This window comes from Herpailurus yagouaroundi, unplaced genomic scaffold, assembly GCF_014898765.1.
Source record: "Herpailurus yagouaroundi ecotype Mexico unplaced genomic scaffold, PumYag 196, whole genome shotgun sequence".
Lineage (NCBI taxonomy): Eukaryota > Metazoa > Chordata > Mammalia > Carnivora > Felidae > Herpailurus > Herpailurus yagouaroundi.
Window position 1 is genome coordinate 15,500,567 of NW_024412427.1, and position 19,807 is coordinate 15,520,373.

The 19,807-nt window shown below is 56.0% G+C and overlaps 1 protein-coding gene and 1 long non-coding RNA gene across 2 annotated transcripts in view; one reads left to right on the forward strand and one right to left on the reverse strand.

The window, feature by feature from the left end:
- LOC121012395 (tyrosine-protein phosphatase non-receptor type substrate 1) overlaps window positions 1-11,366 on the forward strand; it is a 41,304-nt gene extending 29,938 nt beyond the window's left edge. Inside the window, exons 7-8 of the mRNA XM_040447484.1 lie at window positions 6,404-6,443; window positions 8,734-11,366. Of these exons, the coding sequence (XP_040303418.1) occupies window positions 6,404-6,443; window positions 8,734-8,988 (295 nt within the window). The 3' untranslated portion in view covers window positions 8,989-11,366. The remainder of the gene's footprint in view (window positions 1-6,403; window positions 6,444-8,733) is intronic.
- A 3,468-nt stretch (window positions 11,367-14,834) lies between these two features.
- LOC121012000 (uncharacterized) lies at window positions 14,835-16,601 on the reverse strand. The gene is made up of 2 exons (XR_005781903.1): window positions 15,490-16,601; window positions 14,835-15,044 (listed from the first exon to the last, which is right to left on the reverse strand). It is a non-coding gene; the product is annotated as an uncharacterized LOC121012000 (long non-coding RNA).
- Window positions 16,602-19,807: the final 3,206 nt, after the last annotated feature.

Below are 19,807 nucleotides of genomic sequence, written 5' to 3' on the forward strand. Positions count from 1 at the left end.
TTGTTGATTGGTTGGTTGGTTGGTGGTTGGTTGGTTGGTTGGTGGTTGGTTGGTTGGTTGTTGATTGGTTGGTTGGTTGGTGGTTGGTTGGTTGGTTGGTGGTTGGTTGGTTGGTGGGTGGTTGATTGGTTGGTTATTGATTGGTTGGTTGGTTGTTGATTAGTTGGTTGGTTGGTGGTTGGTTGGCTGGTTGGTTGTTGATTGGTTGGTTGGTTGGGGGTTGGTCGGTTGGTGGTTGGTTGGTTGTTGATTGGTTGGTTGGTTGGTGGTTGGTTGGTTGGTTGGTGGTTAGTTGGTTGGTTGGTTGACAACGCCCAAAACCTGAAAAGCAGAGTCCACACCCACTGACCCTCACTCCTGTGCCAGGCAACCTTCCCATTTCTCTCCTTTGTCAGCTGCTCTGCCAGGTCTGTTTTTCATGATTGTCTCAAATGAGGCGATTTCCACACACAGAGGCTCTGATTTCCTGCCTGCTGTCCATAGACAGCAAGACCTTCATCACATTTCATCTGGGTGGTGGCAGAAAGCTGCCGCACACACACAGCTCCCAGATCCAAGCTGGATACTCTGCCCTTGCCTTCATTCGTTCACTGTGTGTTGACTTCCTTGGCACGGTGACCCTGGGAATGCCAAGGTACGTAGGGTAGAAGCCTCGTACTGCCCTCTTGAAGCCCAGGGCCTGGTCAGGGGCTAGCGTGTGACATTACATCACAGATGATACGTTAGTTTGCTGGTTCATGTTTGCAGTGATTTTTGCTGAGTCTCTACTATGTGCCAGCTGTTCTGGGTGCTGGAGAGACAGCAGTGAACAAGAATCCAGGCCTTCGTGGGCCTCAGACTCCAGTGAGAGAAGAAGCGATGTGTGATGTTATGTCAGGTGGTAACGATGGAGATGAATGGGGGGAGCTAGTTTAGGCCGGGGAGGAGGCTTCCTCTGTCGAAAAGAGGATGTGAGCAGGGACCTGAGCCAGGACGCTGTGAAGGAGGGCTGTCTGCTGGGCCAGAGAGTGGGCGTGGCCAAAGCCAGAGGACCCGAGGAGGCCTGTGGGCTGGGGCAGAAGGAACGCGAGGGAGGGCAAGAGATGAGCCTAGAGAGATTCAGGTCTGCGGTTTCAGCCCAAGGCCGTGCAGCCAGGTTTATTACTATTCAGACTTTTCAGCTTCTAAAGGAAAGCCCCTGATATTCACCCCCAGTGGAGAGATCCAGAGATCCCCATAATCTACCACTTGAATGTACCTGCATGGAAACAATAAATAAATTGCATGGGCATGCCCCGCATGGGCAATAAATAAAAGCCATAAATAGCTTCATGTTGGTTCAGGTCAGGTTTTGCTAACAAATAGGTTGTAAAATTCTCTTTCTTTTCTTTCTTTTCTTTCTTTCTTCCTTTCTCTCTCCCTCCCTCCTTCCCTCCCTCCCTCCCTTTCTTTCTTTCTTTCTTTCTTTCTTTCTTTCCTTCCTTCCTTCTTTCTTTATTTCTTTCTTTCAAGAGCTTTGTGGATTTCTGAATGCAGAGCAGGAACTGAGGTTCTGGGGTGGAGGCCAACGGTCTAGGGTTTTACTCCCTGTGGGATGAGGAGCCATAGGAGGGAGATTGATCTGACTTTGGTTTTAAAAGTACCACCTGACCGCCGTGTGGGGAACAGGCTGTAGGAGCTGAGGGTAGAGGAGGCAGAGGGGCCTGGGAGGAGGCTACTGCAGTGGTCCAAGCACATGATGGTGGCCTGGACCGTGGCAGTGGGATGACTGAGAAATGCTCAGATCCTGGACACGTTTCGGAGGTAGAGTCAAGAGGGCTTGCTGATGGACTGTAGAGTCAAGGACAACGCCAAGGTTGGGGGCAATGGGGGCGTTGTGTGTGTGTGTGTATGCCGGGTACACTCTTTTCCAAGGGCAAATCTCGAATTCTGTCCTTTGCCTAAAAACTTTCAGTGGCTCCCTATGGCCCTCAACATAGTCCAGCCACACTACTGAGGCCCTCAAGCCCCTCGTGGTCTGGCCTTTACTAACTTGGACAGTTTCATTCCTGGCCACTCCCCAGCCCTCGTGCTTGGTGACTCAGACTGGCTGCACTCCCTTCACAGCCTCCCACACGCTGTGTCCTCACTGTCCTTCCAGCCCTTGCGTGCTGGCCTCTCTCCCTGAGATGTGCTCAGGCACCACCCAAGGTCTCTACCGTGCCAGGAGGCAGCAGTCACAGCGGGTTCTGTGAACAGCGCCCCCTGGAGATGTGCCACATGGGAGGTCACCCTTTCATCTGCTTACCTCCCGCCCTTTCTCCCGGTTCGGAGAGGGCATTACCACCCCCCCAGGACAGAGGCCTGTCCTGCGAGCTCTCCTGGGGCCCCTGCACTGACGCCTTGGTGGTATATTCAAACTGTCAATGCACGTGCCCCGTGTTATAACCCACCCCATGACTGCTGAACTTCACACCATGCCTGGAATGGAGTAGGTGCTCAGTTAAGGTGTGTTGAATGAACAAATGAATGCGGACTGAACGAATGCCACCCCAGACCGTGGTCCCAATCCCCATCTCTTCCTCCCCCGGATCCCTAAAACTCTCCTCCAAGCGCTTCGCGGCCTCAGGTACGGATCGCTCTTTTTTCTTTTCTTTTTTCCTTATTGTCGCTGTTATTTTTTACTTGTCTGATCTCCCCAGTTAGACAGTAAGTTCCCGAAAGAAAGGGGCGGTGTCAATAATAATAATAATAACAGCCTCGGCCGCTAACATTTATCAAGCACTGACTGCGTTCCGGGAACCGATCTATGCCTTTTCCTATAGTAGCCCGTTGGTGATTTTAATTATAGCAAAACCCCTCTGATTTGCAATCATCCCGTTTTAATTGAACAGAGCTTCTCCACCTCAAGTGTGTGGCAGAATTTTCTAGACGGCTTGTTCCAACACAGATTACTGGGCGCCCCCGCCCCCGACTTTCTGACGCAGAATTTCCATTCCTAACGAGTTCCCAAGTGGTGCTGATGTTGTTGCCTCCAACCCAGACTTTGAGAACCCTTGTTCTAGAAGCTTCTTCTTGGCCGTGTGTGTGTGTGTGTGTGTGTGTGTGCGCGCTGGAAGAAGCCGAGGCTCAGAGAAGTCGTGGGACATTCCCGAGGTCCCACAGCTAGCAGGTGCCAGAACTCTGAGGCCGGCCCAGATACCTCTGACGCTGAACGCTGGTGTTCTGATGCTGTCCTTCCCCAGAGAAGCCAACCGTTTTCTGCCTGTTTTCTATTTTTCCAACGTGAACCTACCAAGGGAGCCGTCAGATTGCTCTGTTCCTTTCATCTCTCTAAACCAAAGCGATAGCTGGTGAGAGGTAATGGCAGCGCTGGCTTCAGTCGGCTGGCTGGGATCAGACGCTTTCCAGAGGACGCTGGCGTGGGTAACAACCGAGCACCTCGGGGAGGGTGCCGAGGGAGGGGCGGGGGGAGGCCGCCGCTTTGAGCTCAAAGGGCCCTTCAGGTTGCAGGGCTGGTGAGGGCCTGGGTAGCTCTCACTCCCTGGGTTGGGAGCGTGCAGGTAGAACATTGTCTGTAATCTCCCCCAGCTCAGACGAGAGCAAACTATGTCTCCGCTCCCTTAATTGGGCACTGGGGTTCGTTCGGGCGGCCATTTGTTCACTTGTCAGACATTCAGTGCGTTTATTCTTGGAATATTTAGGGCTTCTCTGATTCTTTCATTTATTCATCTGAATTGAGCCCAGCTCCGTGCCAGGCCTTAAAGCTGGGGGACTGTGAAGGAGAGCGAAACAGACACTCGCCCCGGTCTCGTGGCCCTTTTGATTCCGCGTTCATTCATTCATTCATTCACTCACTCAACAAATACTTTGGGGGCGCTGCCAGTGTATGAGCCCGTCACCGGGTGTCGGGGCTCCAGCGCGGAGCCCACGGTCCATCAGGGGGCGGGTCACCAAGCAAGGTGGGGGGGAGGTTAATGCACGATGTGATGCGGGCGCTGACTAAATAAAGTACAGCTGGGCATGGAGCAGAGCAGGGGGTGGGGTGCCGTGGGCGGTCAGGGCAAGCTTGGCTAAGGAGGTGACATTCAGAAGGTAGCTGAAGGACGAGGAGGCTCCCGCTGCGGGAATATCTGGGGCAAGAGTGGACCAGGCAGAGGGAACGGCCAGTGCCAAGACCCCGAGGCAGGAGCAGTTGGAAATGTTCGTGGAACACGGAGGAGGTCAGAGCAGCTGGCCTGGAGTGGGCGAGGGGAAGAGATGGGAGGCTAGAACATTCCGGGGGGGGGGGGTGGGGGGTGGGGGCAGCGATCGTGCGGCCGCACCACCCTGGATACAGACATGGATCTCCCTGTGTGCGGACAGTGGGTTGAGGGTTTGGAGCGGAATATGGACGTGACCTCACTTATGCCTTTTCCAGTGTGGAGAATGGCAGGCCGAGGGGCGGAAACAGAAGCAGGGACGCCGGAGAGGCTCCTGAGGGCTAGGACGGTGGGGGAGGCTGAGCGGCTGGGATTTTGGAAGCAGAGGCAGCAAGCGCTGGGTTAGGGTTAACATGGACTGTAAAGGAGGGCAGAGGAGACTCAGGGTTGATTCCCACTTCTGTAGCCTGCGCACAGGGATGGGTAAGAGCAGTGCCATTCTCAGACACAGGACAGCCGGACACAACCAAACGGATGGTTACTTCCGGTCCGCTCTGAAAGAGAGGAACCCAGGGTTCTGAGACTGGCGTTTGGGGTTCAGTGGAGGTTTTCCCGAGAAAGGACTATTTGAAGCCACATCTGAGGGAAGAGAAGCAGTGAAGCGAATGAAGAGGCAAGGGGGGCTGCATGTGCAAAGGCCCTGGGGCAGTCTGTCTTCATGCCAGGTCACTTTAGAGCACTTGTACCCACGTGCTGAGGAAGCGCGGCAGGCAGGTGGCAGACAGACGCATTGGAAAATAGGCAAGGGGGCTTGGGGCTGTCACGGAGGGGCAGTCTAGACAGTCCACCACTGTCACAGAAGCTTTCCCAAGGAGGCGACACCACAGTTGAGTCTTGAAGAGCGCATAGAAGTTCACCAAGAGACAAAGCGGCGGAGGGCAGCTTTCTAGGCCGTTGTGGACGCAAAATGCGTCTCATCGAATAACCCTCGGGAGAGACTTGGTGGGTGGGTATGTGGGTCACTGAGGTCAGGAGCGCGAAGGGGCCTGGGGAGGTCCGCAGAGGCCAGACCGTGCGGGACTGACGCGCAGGGTGATGAATCTTACTTGAACCAGAGGCAGCGGGGGTTCCTGGAAGGGTTGGAAGCAATAGGGGTGTGGATAGACCTTCGTGATCTTCCTCCGCAGCCAGCGTCCCTGCTCCCAGAGGGTTGTTTCTGTGGCCACGTGGGGCTTGTCATGCCCCAGAACTGCTTTCTGAGCCAAGAGCTCATGCCAAATCCATTAATAACCCTGCTGCCAAGCCCCATTGCTCATTTCTGACATTATCCAGGCTAACATCCCTGGAGTTGCCGGCCTGAGAATTTACACAACTCCTACAGAACCAGTGGCTCCGGGTTGCTCACCACCTTGACCATGACCCTGCAGTGAGCCAAGCGATGGCCTCCAATTACAGAATCAAGTGCATGAACAGCTTCTTTGATTAACCAGGACACCGTTCCGCCTCTCTCTCTTCTCTCTCTCTTTTTTTTTTTTTTTTAATGCTGAGACCTAGATGTGTAGAATAGAGAACGTGTGGAAAATACGGGAACGAAATGGAAGAAAAAAAAAAAATCCCTCCCAAAGACCACTGCGGTTAGCATTTTACTACGTTTCCTTCCCGGGTGATCCACACAATTTTGTAGGCTTGGGATCATTCCAGAGAATGTTGCCTTTTTGCTTATCATTTTAATGTAATCATTTGTAATAAAAAAAAAAAAAAAAGCCCTTCCTCATAAACCTTTTAAGTTTTTATCTATGAGTCTATCCTGATTTCCTTAACCAGTTCCAACTGGCAGAGCTGTAACATGGAAACCTTCCTCCCTATCCCGCTCTGTGACAAATGCCTCTGTGCAGCAAGCTTTTTCTATATTTTGAGTTCTCCCAAAAAAATGTGCACTTATGAGTCAAGCTCTCGATTTTGCCAAGCTGCCTTCCCAAAAGGGTGTGGGTTTAACCTTCCCGTCAGCAATGCGTGAACGTGTCTGTTTCACCATACCTTCCCCAGCACCCGGTATTTCAACTTTTGAAGATCCTTGCTGGGGAAGAGTGGGTTTAAAAAAAAGGGGGGGGGGGAGCGCCTTGCTGAAAGTTCCTCTTTAGTGAGATTGACCCCTTTGTCCAAACATTTGATAAAGCCGTGTGTTTCTGTTGTGACTTGCTCCGCCCATATAGGAAATGGAACCGAAATGTTATTCTTACCAATTTGCATGAGCACTGGAGATAGTGAGGATATTTTTATCTGTGTGTCTCTTTCCTTTTTAGGTTGCATGAGCCCGAGAAGAATACCAGAGAAATAACCCAGGTACAGTCCTTGGTGAGATGCCCTTCCTGGTACTCTCACTGGTGCAATCTCCTTGCATCAACCAGAGTTGCAGATTCTGTTCTAAATTAAGACTCCTTCCCCAGAGTGGGGGAAGGGTTGGGGTGGAGGCAGGGGTGGAGAGAGTGGGGGGATGCTCACAGTCTTCTTTCCCCCCTTGTCCTCTGCCCCAGCCGGGAGAAGGTCACCACCTCCTTGACCCAGGGCACCCAACACACAACTCCAGGGGGCACCGCTCACAGTTTGTTCACCGATCGCCTCCTGCAAGGGCATGCTCCCTTTCTGGCACTTTCTCCGCAGCACTGCCGGGGCGATTTCACGGGCAGCGTGGTTGGCCTGATTCCGAGAGACCTCGCCCTGCTTCTCACGGGCTGACGCTGTCAGACCTTGGAGGCCGAGGGTTCCCTCTGCCTCTTGTGATGAGACAGGCCCTGCCCTGAACCCGCGAGGAGAGAGCACCAGCTGTCCTTGACATTTCCCGGGGGTGTTGTCATCGTTTCAGATGCAATCTGTTGCACAGAGTGGGGCTGCTGAGAGGCACGGTCTTTGTAAAGCCCCAACTGTGGCCTGCTCTCCCCACCCGGGACAGCACCCGCCCCCGGCGGCCCCGGGCACAAGCCCGAGGGGTAATTACAAAGCGCAGCCTTCTCCCCAGTCATTGTTACCTCTGGACTTCTCTCTGGAACTTTCAGGGGAAAAGATGATGGTGAGAGGTGGTCACTAAAACCTGCACAGAATTCGCAGCCGGCCACGACTTCCTGAGCACCTACTATGTGCCAGGCCCTGGGCAGTGACCAAGGCAGCCACAGCCCGGCCCTCACGGAGCTTCTTACAGCCTTGTGTCTCGAATCCCCAGTGCTAGGTGCCGGCCCCTGCCAGGGAGGAACTTTAATGCTGTTGCTGTGGGTTTCCCAGAGAGAAGTGAGTGAGTGTGCAAGGCTCGGGACGGAGGGGGCCATGCGGTGAGACCACAGCTGTCGGGTCCAACAGACTCTGGATCCTTTGCAGCTGTGTGACTGGAACCAAATTGTTTAACCTCTCTGGGCTTCAGTTTCTTGACTTGTAAAGCGGGGGAGGGGGCGCCTAGCGACGGGCTGAGATAGGGCCTCGGTAAGACGATCCCCGCGATGGCGCCGAGCCTGTAAGCCTGCGGGAGCTGCGCTCCGTGGTGCTTACTGAGCACCAGCGAGGAGCCGTGGTGGTGTTCCCCCCGCCCCCTGCTACAGCAGAGGTGCTGGGCACGGAAGAAGCAAAGTTTGCAATTCCTGATGAGCGATTTGAAGGCAGCCGTTGCGAGCGATAAGATTAGCACACGGGAGATGTTCAGATTTGCCAGGCGGTTGATGATTGCTAGCATTTATCAGACACACGGGTTCCCTCGACGTGTGCCAGGCTCTGTTCTGTGCGCTTTACCTGGGCGATCATGTCTGAGCCTCACAGGGACCCTGGAAACAGACACTATCCCAGCCCCCCGCCTTACAGATGGGGAAACCGAGGCCCAGAGAGGTTTAAGCGGATTGCCCCAAGGCCCTCAGCTAGACGGAGCAGGAGAAGGATTGAAACCCCAGGCTCCGTACTTCACCTGCTACCTGGGCTCTCGTTCTCGCATGCCCCTGTTCCCAGTCTCCCAGACCCCAGCTGCACCCTGAGTGAGGCTGAAATTGCCATCCGTTCTTTCGTTCGTTTGCTCATTCCACGCCGATGGGGCTTCTTCAATGCCAGCCTTGGGTTCTGCATTATAACAAATAACCTAGTGAAGGTGTGTTGACTAAACCAGTAAACGGATGAGCATCTCCACCCACTGGGGGTCGGCACCTACTCAGACCCCCCAGACCGAGTCGGTCCTGGGTGGTGGGTGCTGTCATGGAGAGACACGGCTTGAGGAAGCACAGAGAGGAACCCTAGAGCCAGCTGAGGGGAGGGTGGTCTTAGGTTGAAGTGATGCACGTGCTAAAAGGCACAAGGTGGACGGGGTTTCGTTACGAGGAGAAGGGGCACGGACAGCAGGCAGAGGGGAGAACCCTGAAAGGACAGAGCGGAACATCGGGCGGAGGGACAGTGAGGCGGCACTGGCGGGTAGGAGGCTCCTTTGGGCCAGGTGAGGATCGGAAGGGTAAGGCCGGAGGCGGGGAACCTGGGCTGAAGAAGAGGGGGGCGTGAATTAGGGCTGAGCCAGTGGGGCCCAAGGGGAGACCGAAGCGTCCAGCCTCGGTACCGATGGGCGGAGGGGTGGCTGGGGGCTCCAGAATGAACTTCTCTCCATCACATTTAGATCCAGGACAACAATGACATCACATACGCAGACTTGAACCTGCCCAAGGGGAAGAAGGCCGCCCCGCGGGCCGCCGAGCCCAACAACCACACAGAGTACGCCAGCATTCAGACCGGCCCGCCGCCCGCGCCCGAGGACACCCTCACCTACGCCGACCTAGACATGGTCCACCTCAACCGGGCCCCCAAGCAGCCAGCCCCCAAGCCCGAGCCATCCTACTCGGAGTATGCCAGCGTCCAGGTCCAGAGGAAGTGAATGGGACCGTGGTCGTCTCTAGGGTCTGTCCCCACGAGCCTTCCTGTCCCGTGTGGGACAGCCGTGATGGGGACAGCCAGCCCAGTTCCCAGAGGGCCGGGATGGTGCAGGCCCTGGAACTCCAGGATGAGGCTGGCTCTTGTCTCCCCAACCCACGTGGCTCTTCGACATTTCCAGGGCAGCCACAGTCCCCCCACATCACCACACGCGGAGGCCGATGTTGCCAGACTGGCCGGGGGACCCACCTGGGAACTGGCCAGAACCACCAGGGTCCAAGAACCCTCATGCCTGTCTCCATCAACATGCGGGTCTCGGTCACGGTCTTGGAGACCCTGATTGCCCCCCTTCGTGCTCTGCAGCCTGATCTTCCAGGGTGAGGAGGGAGACAACCCCACCTCCTTTTACCACCACCCACCTGGGGCTTGGGGAAGATTGTCCCTTTCGATCGAACCGCCCCGTCCGTGGAGAAGCTGGAAAAAAAAACCCTCCGGGACCCTCATCCCAAGACTCGGTGAGACTGCTGCCGAGAGTCCTAGCCTCCCCATCCCGGGATTGATGAGGCGCAAGCCCCGGGGGAGGGGAGGAGCCTCCGAGGAACCCCCACACAGCCGCCACCGCCACCACCAAGGACTGAGTAACAAAACCCCCCTCCTCCTGGTGGCCCTCCGAGACTCCTTGAGGACCCGCCGTCCCAACCGTGACGCTCCACACGGCCCCTCCTCTCCTTTCTAGACCCGAGCTTGCTTCCTCCAGCTAGCACTAACTCAGCAACATCTCGCTGCGGACGCCTGTAAATTATCGAGAAATGTGAAATGTGCAATCTTGAACCTGAGGTGTTAGAAAATTTGATCTGTGGTGTTTCGTTTTGTTTTGGTTTTTTTTCTTAAAACGACAGCAACGTTCTCTTGGCTCTTTGTCATGTGTCGAAGTACCTGGTCGGGTCTTGTGCGGTCTAAGGTTTACCAGTTGGTCGTCCCCGGGGGACCCTCTTACGGCGGAAACTGGGTTCCCCCACGTCCCAGACCCCGAGGATGGGGAGGAAGGTTGCAGTGCGGCTGCCCCGTGGAGACGCTTAGCCTTCCCTCCAGGGCAAAATAGGTCACGTTCTCAGCCGAGCCACGTGGCTGGTACTGCGGTCTTCTGTGCCCCCATCGTGCTAAGTCCAGACCCGCTCAGTGCTCCTCCTCCTGGCTGCGTCCTTCACAGTGCAAGCTTGTCGAGACCCGAGGCCTCAGTTTTCTCATCCAGAAAGAGCGGAGAGAAAAGATGCCCCCCCTGCTCCCTGGCATCTTACCAGCGCTGGAAGGCCACGCAGGGGAGGGAAGCTATGCCTGTCTGTTTCCCCCGCCCCTTAACAACGACCCTATTCCAGCTCTCGGAGCTGGTCCCTGCAGGAGGAATCTTTCTACTTCTGCTCTCAAACCCTTTGGGGATCAAACTGGAATAAATCCCAAACCGCCAGGAGGACTGGGCAGCTGTGAAGCCAGGACTGACCCTCCTTCTGTGCCTCTGTCTCAGGAGGTTGGGCAGATGCTGTGACCTGTTGCCTCTGATCCCCACCCTTCCAGTCGGGGGCCTGGCTGGGCCCAGGGCCAGCAGACGTTGCGAGCCCTGTCGATTCGGTCTTCACGCGTAACCAACCAAGTCTTAGAGCGGAAAGATTAATCTTCGTCGCCCCCTGGGTCCGGCCATCCATCGGATGCCCCAGGGATTCCAGGCCATCAGAACAAGAAGCTGAGCCATGCTGCCCATCAGCAGGTCCTACGCGTGGAACCCTGGGAGCTCAGCTCAGACCCAGTTCTTTGGGGACAGAGATTTGGCATTTCACACGACGGCATCCAGGAATCGGGTGAGCCAACGGGCCATGTGGACAGTTTTGGCCGATGAGCCAGGGTTTCTCTGTGGCATCTGGGAGCACAGTGACCCAGCCACCTGGCTCGGGCCATTTCCAAGTTCCAAAAGGTTGGCTTGTCAACCTTAGCCTCCCTCTCTCCTGCCCAGAGAAGGCACATGTGCTTGAGTGTGTCCCATGTACGTGCACGCGCACCCACGTAGGCACACAGAATTTTAAGAGAGTGTTTCCTTGGTGCCATTTTATTTTATTTTATTTTGAATTTTGGAAGGGGAGGAAGGGAATGAGGCCAAGGAAGTTGTGCAGCTTTAGCTCCGGCCTGGCAGCCTGGAGATTCCCATACCTTGTGTATCGAACCCCAGGAAAAGGAAGAGGTCGAAACAACACTACGGAAGGAGCGTGGTTTCGGGAGTTTATTTTAAGACTGCTAGGAAGGAAACAGGCCCCATTTTGTATATAGTTGCAACTTAAACTTTTTGGCTTGCAAAATATTTTTGTAATAAAGATTTCTGGGTAACAACGACCAGTTTGGGTGTGGAGTGTCTTTGTCTTTGGGAGTGTGCCCCTCCCCGTCACCGCCACCCGTCCTCGTCTCGGGAGCCTGCGAGAGGATCGCGTGCGGCCCCTAGGGCTTGGGGACTGCAGGGTTTGGACCTCTCTCTGGGGTTTTCTAGACACAAAGACTTTGTTTCCCCTGGCTCAGAGGGAGTCGGCGGAAGGTTGTGCCCCAAACACCTGCGTAAACAGAATTCTGACAGACCACCGCGGTCGCATCCCGGCTCTGCGACTTTGCAGAGTTGAAACAGCTCACCTCCCAGAGACTCAGGCCTGTCACCGGCCCAAGGGGGACAGTACTACCCGCAGCCAGGGTTCCCGTGCGGATCAAAGGGGGGCCGGGGGGCACCGAGCCCCCCCACTTGCCACGTGAAAGGCCTTCGCTTAAGCGTCGGTCTTTCCTTCCTGCCCTGGACATCGCACAGCTGGGACCGATTGCCCCTCCCCACCTCTGGGGTCTTGGACAAGTGGGTCACCCGCCCCCTCTGGGAACCTTACATCCCCCCTCGACCGAAGGCAGAAACCCAGTGCTGGGCCTTGAATATCCTCGCCAGAGGATTCACGTCAAGTACTACCCCGTAGTAGGTGTTCACCAAGTGTTGGCTTCCTTGCCTCTCTATTAGAATATTAATAATATTAACGACAGTTATATAACGATGGCTATATGATATTGACAAGCAGTGCTTACCGTGTGTCAGCACTCTGCCTTGATCGGCCCCTTCAGACCTCACAGCCGGAGCTAGGTATTATTACTGACCTCACGTAACAGGTAAGGAAGTGGTTTAATTTATCCAGGGTCACACAGCTAACCAGTGATGTCACTGGGACGCAGACTCCGGCCCTCTGACCTCAGTGCCCAGCCTCTAACCCCTGCGTCCTCAACTGGTACAATCATGTACTGGCATTGGCCGTGAACTATGGGAAGTCGCGTGCCAAGTGCTGCACAGTCGTTGGCCTCATTTGATTCCCCCCCCCCCCCCCGCCGCCCCGCGACCACCATAGGAGGTTGGAACTCCCATCATCCCTATTTTACAGATGCGCAAACCGAGTCACTGAGCGGTGAATTCATTTCCCCCAGCGTCCCATGGCAGAGCCTGGCCTTGAACCCGGAGAGTCTGGCTCTTCCAAATCACATCGCACTGCTTCGTTCAATTATAGCCGTCAGCAGGGGGTTGTGCCCATTCTGCAGGGAAGGAAGGTGGAGGCTAGGGAAGTGCGGGGGACCTGGAGATCCCGCGCGAATGAACCTGTAGTCGAGTTGGGACTTGGCGCTTGGATCCACAGGCCCACGTGGGATCATCCCCGAGCCCTTGGCCTGAGGCACGGGTTCAGGGACCTAAGACACTTTAGGCAAAGAGCCTCCCGTAGGGTGTAGACAAGTCACCTGCCTCACAGGCCAGGACCTTGGCTGTGGCAGAAAACTCAGCTCTCAGCCTCCCTCAGGGCCCAACCTGGAAAATACGTGTGCCGCTAGCGGGGATGAGGTGTTCAAGGCATGCGTCCAGGCCGAGTGGGTGGAGAAATGTCTGCCTTTTTCTGGGAAGGGCCGGCGGGGGGGGGGGGGGGGGACGGACTGCGTGTCCAGGCAAAGAGACTTGCAGGATGGATTTTATGCAGCACCTGGGCCTTGCTTCTCCAAGGCCCAAATCTCCAGGGCTGCGGGCTGGCAGGCGGAATGAAAGTTGATAGGAGCCAAGTGACCCTCTTCCTGCCCGCCAGGAAATCAGTCAAGCAGTTGGCATTTATCGGGTACCTCCTCTGGTTCCGCGTTGTGCAAAGGAGAACCACAGGACTCCATCGACCTCCTCCAGCCCCCTCCAACCCAACCCCCACCACGCGAGGACCCAGAGGGCATTTCCGGCCCCCTTCCCCCCCCCTTTACGTGATAATCAGCAAAATCTCTGCCTTCTCCACGAGATTCTAACGCCCCACTGTGAAAAACCCTGCGTGTTCTAGCATATTCCCACCAGCCAAAATTGGACTGAGGTTTGTTTATTTAATTTTTACATAAGCGCTTTTTTTCGTGTCGGTCTCCTAAACTCTGTATAAGTATTAACTTATTTAAAATCGATTCACTCCGTCCTCTTAACAAACCTACAAGGTAGGGGCTATGATGATCCTCTGTTTAAGAAAGACATTAAAGCACAGAGAGATGGCACATCTTGTCCAGGGGCCACCCGCCGTCCAGGAAGTGGCGTCACTGTGGGTGTGCGTGGGCACCGGGCGGGCGCGACAGGGCCGGGGGGCGGGGGGGTTGCTGGAGACACAGCAGGGGGCACAGACGTGTTGGCAGGCACTGGGCTCTGCTGGGAGCCAGGAGACACCACGTGGTCTCTGCCACCAAAACATCAGAGTATCAGGGCGGCCCCTGTCGCCTGCCTGGTCAGCAGCCCTGCTTGGGCTTCCCTGGGGCTCAGCCTGCCGCCAGTGGGGTCTCTCCTGCCCTCCCTTAACCATGGCACTGTGTTTACTGGGGTCTGGGCTTGTTTTCCGAATGCGAGACTTTGTAATTGAAAACACTGGGGCGCCTGGGCGGCTGGGCCTCCCACTCTCGATTTCGGCTCAGGTCATGATCTCACAGTTCACAGGGTCGAGCTCCACGTCGAGCTCTGCCCTGACAGCACTAGTCTGCTTGGGATTCTCTCTCTCTCTCCCTCTGCCCCTCCCTGCTTGCCCATGCGTGAACTCTCTCTCTCTCTCTTTCTTTCCAAATGAATAACATTAAAAAAAAAAAATTCAGGGGCGCCTGGGTGGCGCAGTCGGTTAAGCGTCCGACGTCAGCCAGGTCACGATCTCACGGTCTGTGAGTTCGAGCCCCGCGTCAGGCTCTGGGCTGATGGCTCAGAGCCTGGAGCCTGTTTCCGATTCTGTGTCTCCCTCTCTCTCTCTGCCCCTCCCCCGTTCATGCTCTGTCTCTCTCTGTCCCAAAAATAAATAAAAAAAGTTGAAAAAAAAAAATTAAAAAAAAAAAAATTCAGAAAATGCTTTCCGAAAAGACATGTGCCCCAGATGTCCCAAAACAGGCAAAACCTTGGAAACAGGGGTGGGGGGCGGAGGGGGGTGGTGGGGGACGATCCTTGTAGGGAGGCAGCGATGGGAAGGGGTCTGAGGAGCCCTCCGGGTGACGGGAGGTCCTGTATCTCCACGTGAGTGGTGTTATGTGGGGGCTTGTGGACATTAATCTCCGTCAAGTGCACATTTAACGTGTCTGCATTTCCCCGTGTAGAAGTCAGACCCCACAAGAGACCGGTGCCCCTTCCCCCTGGGGATTCACCCCCCCCCCCCCCCCCCCCCCCCCTCAACTGTGGTTGCCTGCCCCGACCTGACAGTCCTGGAGCCCAGCCCGGGGCCTGGCCCCGGTGAGGGCTCTGGGAACGTGGAGAGATAGCACCCCAGTGACCAACGGAGCAAGCAGAACAGGAAAAGAAAAAGTGCAGCCTTTACAGGACAAGCCATTTATCTGTCATCGCTCTGCCTACGGAGGCTGCCTCCCCGCCTCGCCCCACGCCTACGCCCTCCTCCCGCCACCCAGGGCTACACAGGCGCGGGCGGCTGCAGAGTCCTCGCCTGTGACCTTGAGCCGGTGGCTTCACCTCCGAGCCTCGGTTTGTTCTCCTGGGAAATGGGCTGGACCCTTCACCTGCAGGTTCTAGCGAAGGTTAAATAGAGAATAGATCTAAGACCTCGGCAACGGCGTGGGGCAGACAGCAGTCAACACACACACATCCACACTCACCTCCCTCCCCCCCACACACCGCTCACACATACATTCACACCCGCGCGCCAAGGCCAGGTTCTCAGAGGAGCTCAACAACGGTGGGTCTCGCCTGCTGGCTGAAATAATCTTACCAGGTCCCTCCCTCCCTCCTTAGCCTGGGGTGGCTCCCTCTTACCAACTCTGGGGAATCCAACACCCAGCCCGGCCTCTTCCTCACGCCCCCTCTGACCTCTTTAAGGACACCTCCTGCTCCCCCTCTGTCCCGTCTGCACCCCCCCCCCCGCTCCCGCCAGCCAGACCGTGAGCCCCCCAACACCAGAATATCACTTCCTGCCTTGGAGATCCAGCCCCTGGGAGAAGGGAGACTGAAGCCCACCATGTGCCAGACAGGAGCCCACCCGGGCACCTGAATTCTTCACGTCACCGAACGTTTACTTCCGCTGGAGATGGGTGCCGTGAGGTCCATTTCACGGATAAGACAATGGAGGCTCGGAGAGGAGAAGAGACAAGATCACTCATGCAGCCAGTCATTATTTCTCCGGCTCCGGCTGTGAGCCTAGCCCTGCAAACCTCCAGGGAAACCAGGCCGACGGAAGCTAGGCCACACCCTTATGAGCTCATGGGGTGTGCGGGGGCCAGAGCATCTGGACGAGGTGTCCGTGTGTAATTTTCGAGAAGTTACGAAACACGATGGATGCCAAAAACAGAATAGCAAAGCCCAGCTCAGCTGCGCTCTTTGTGGGGTCAACTGATTCCACAAAGGTCAGGGACCTTTCTCAACAATGCCCGAGTATGGCACGGAAAGGAAGTTTCACCTTCTTTGCCTTACTTCCAACTACCGGATGCTTTTTCTTACTGGGAGAAAGTTCCCAGGCCTCACTCAGTGTGCATAGGGCAATAAAGGCTTTCACGAGAGGAAACCCTGAGCTGAGGCCTAAAAGACGAGTAAGAATGCACCGGATAAAAAGGGTCCGAAGGAGTCAGGGCTGCGCAGAAGCAGCCCTTCCCCGTGAGGACTGGCCCCTGCCAAACTCTGCAGGCCTGTCTTGCATCACTCTCCCTATCGCTCCTTGCACTGGCAACACCAGCCTCCTCGCGGTTCCTGGAATGAACCACAGGACCTTTGCACATGCTACGCCCGCAGCTTGGAACCCCTGCTGGGCCTATTTCCTGTTTGTCTTCCAATGCCCAACCTGGGAGCGTCCCCTTGTTAAAACAACACCATAACGACCCCGTCCAGGACCTCTCTTTGTAACCCTGGTCACTGTTTCTGGCTAGTGACCGTGGGATTCCTTGATTAACATCCCCCTCCTGCACTGCCCTGGGAGCTGCCTCAGGGCACAGAGGGTGCTGGCTATGCTCACCAGTATAACCCCTGTGCCTAGTCGGTGTGATGCACCCCATAAATATTTGTTGGATGGATGGGAAGGAGGGAGGGAGGACGAATGGGTGGCTGGATAGGTGCAGGGAAGGATGGATGTGTGGGTGGGAAGGAAGGGAGGGAGGGAGGAGAGGAAAGATGAGGAAAGGAGAGCGTGTGGAAAAGCCCAGAAGCTGGAGCCTGCGGGGCATCTTAGGAGAACTGAAAATGCCCCAGCTGGCAGGTTTGGAAGCGGGCTTCAAACCCCAATCCGGCTGACTTTGCCCACTGAGTCACTCTGCCTTTCATCATGATCCCGTGCTCAGAGCTGTCCCTTTTCTCAAAATGGAGGCGTGCCCCCCCCCGCCGCCCCCCCACGACAGGCAAGGAGCCAGTGACCGCTGTCTGAGCCTTTGATGCCTCCTCTGGGGCCGCGCTTAGAAAACCCGATGCGAGATTGCAGAGATCTCCCTCCGCCGCGAAACTGCACCACCCTGCTGCGGCCGGCCCAACTTGGAAGCTGCCGGGGCTGCTGGTGTCCTCCCGGCCCCCCGCTCCAAGGACAAGAGGCCGGGCCCTCGTGGCGGAAGGTGCCGTCCCCAGCCACCCGGGCCATCTGCCCCCGCGGGCCCGCTCTGGGCCGGGTCAGCTGGTGCGGCAGCCGGTCGTGGTCGCGTGGATCTGGGCCACGGAGCTGTCTCCAGAAGGAGGCCGGGTGAGGGCTTAATGGCAGGCAGGCTGTGGCCCGACAGAGGCTGTGGGCTCCGGTCGGCCCGGGTCCCCAGGGAGGCCAGCGAGTGGGCCCCGTGCACATGCAGATGAACGCGTTACCGCTGATATCACAGTGGGGGGGGGGGGGGGGCGGGGAGCAGAGGCGCTGGGGCGGCCGGGCCCGGAGCTGCCGTTACCCGGGGACCTTTCGCTGGAAAATTTTTCTTGGGACAATTAAATCTTCAGCTGTCTCCTCGCAGGGAGTGCCTGCCTGCATCGTAATTACCCTTAAAAGAGGGAAGTAGGGGAAAGGACACGGAGGCGAAGAATTAAAAAATAACAAATCTGCTTTATAAACACAGCCAGCATGTCGCGGGTGCGCATCTACTCAGAAGGCTGCCCCCCATCCCCCGCCCGCCTCCGTCAGCCCCGCAAAGCCCTTGACCCTTTGCACTCCGGGCTCCCTGGGACGTTGAAGGGGGGCCCCTCTCCGGGGGGCGGAGGGGGGGGGCGTGTGGGGCAGCAAGGGGGTTCAGGGTGCTGCCTGGCCCTCACCACAGTCCACGAGGTGGAAGTTGCTGACCTTGGTTTACAGATGAGGACACTGGGACTGAGAAAGTCACCGGCCATAGCGAGTGACGGCAACAGACAGGAGCAAGGTAGTGATACGTGCAACACGCGGACGGGTCTCAAAAACCATCGTGCACCAGGAGCAAGACCCGAAAGGGTGCCCACTGTGTGAGTCCATTTACGCCACGATCTAGAACCGGCAAAACTTAAGCTCCCCTGACAGAAGGCAGAGAAATGGGTGCCAGAGAAGGGAAGGACGTTGGCGGAAGGGGCAGAGGGAACTTCTGGGGAGGTGGACATTGTGTCCTTTACGTTGACTGAGGTGGTCCTTACATGGGCACAGGTGGCCATCAAAGCTCATGGAACGGTGACTTGAAATGAGTGCCTTTTATTGCTTGGAAGTTCTACCTTAATAACGTGGATTTAATAATAACAAAATAGGGGCTCCCGGATGGCTCAGTCGGTTAAGCGGTCGACTTCCACTCGGCTGGTGAGCTCGCGGTTCGTGGGTTCAAGCCCCACGTGGGGCTCTGTGCTGACAGCTGGGAGCCTGGAGCCTGCTTCGGATGCTGTGTCTCCCTCTCTCCCTGCCCCTGCCCTGCTCATGCTCTGGCTTTCTCAAAAATAAATGAACATTGGGGCGCCTGGGTGGCTCAGTCGGCTAAGCGGCCGACTTCGGCTCAGGTCACGATCTCGCGGTCCGTGAGTTCGAGCCCCGCATGGGGCTCTTTGCTGACCGCTCAGAGCCTGGAGCCTGTTTCAGAGTCTGTGTCTCCCTCTCTCTCTGACCCTCCCCCATTCATGCTCTGTCTCTCTCTGTCTCAAAAATAAATAAACGTTAAATGAACATTAAAAAAAATAATAATAAAATAATGTGACTTAATGTTTATCTAGACCTTCCTCTGTGCTAATCCGTGTCATAAGTGCTTTCCATATGCTAAGCTATTATCCTCCACACTGATCTGTGACACAGGCACCTTGGGGGCCCCATTTCCCAAGTGAAGAAACCGAGGCACAAGGGAGTTAAAATTTCCCAAGGTGATAAGGCTAGTAAGAGGCAGAGCCTGGGTTCAAATCCAGATGGACTGACTACAGGGCCATACAGTTTTGTTCCATTTTGGTTTTTAATGCTTTTTTTTTGTTGTTGAAAGAGAGAGAGAGAGAGACTTTGAGCAGGGGGGGAACAGAGAGAGAGAGAGAATCCCAAGCAGACCCCTCCCCATCGATGCAGAGCTGACCTCATGGGCTCAAACCCACAAACCGGGAGATCAGGACCTGAGCGCAAATCAAGACTCTGACACTTAACCAACTGACCCCCAGGCGCTCCAGGGCTGTATAGTTTTGAAAGCAAAGTTCAAAGTCACCCAATTAGTTGGTCTTAGAGGCGGGGTTAAATCCCAGGGCCTTTCCAACATGGGGAAAATACATTCATTCAAGAAACATGTACCCGGCGTCTCCTGTACATTATACTGTGGACACATGGGTAACAACAGAAAAGTCCCAGGCCTTTGGGGGTGTCTCTGGGGGAGGGGATCACCAAATAATCCCCCAAATAAAGGTGGAGTTGCAGTCAGCGACGAGTGTCGGAAGGGGTGGTTATAGGAGCCCAAATGCACCATCCGAAGGGGGAGTTGGGAGTTCCAGCGAGAGCACGCCCTCCTTTTGTATTCGTGTGGAGACAGCAGGGCCCTGGCTTGCACCGAATTCCCGAGCCACCTGCCCCTAACTTGATTTCCCTTCCACACTGTGTATTCCTGTGTATTCCGCTGACACGGAACAAGTTCGAAAGCCTTGTCTTTGAAGAGATGTGACAAAGGCCCTTTGAAATCGCCTGCCCGGCTCTTAGCACCTTGAGCCCCAGGCTCAGCTATTCCAAGAATGGTCCCTGTGCCTTCCCCTGGCCGGGCGGCCCAGGGAGTCACATTCCAGCACAGTGGGAACGCTGGAACGCTGGGCTGGGCGACAGCTGGGAGTGCCTGCCCTCCCCACCACCAGGAGGGAAGAGCCTGGCCTCAGGCCAAACACTCAGGCCCCTGGGAGACCCTGGGTGGCC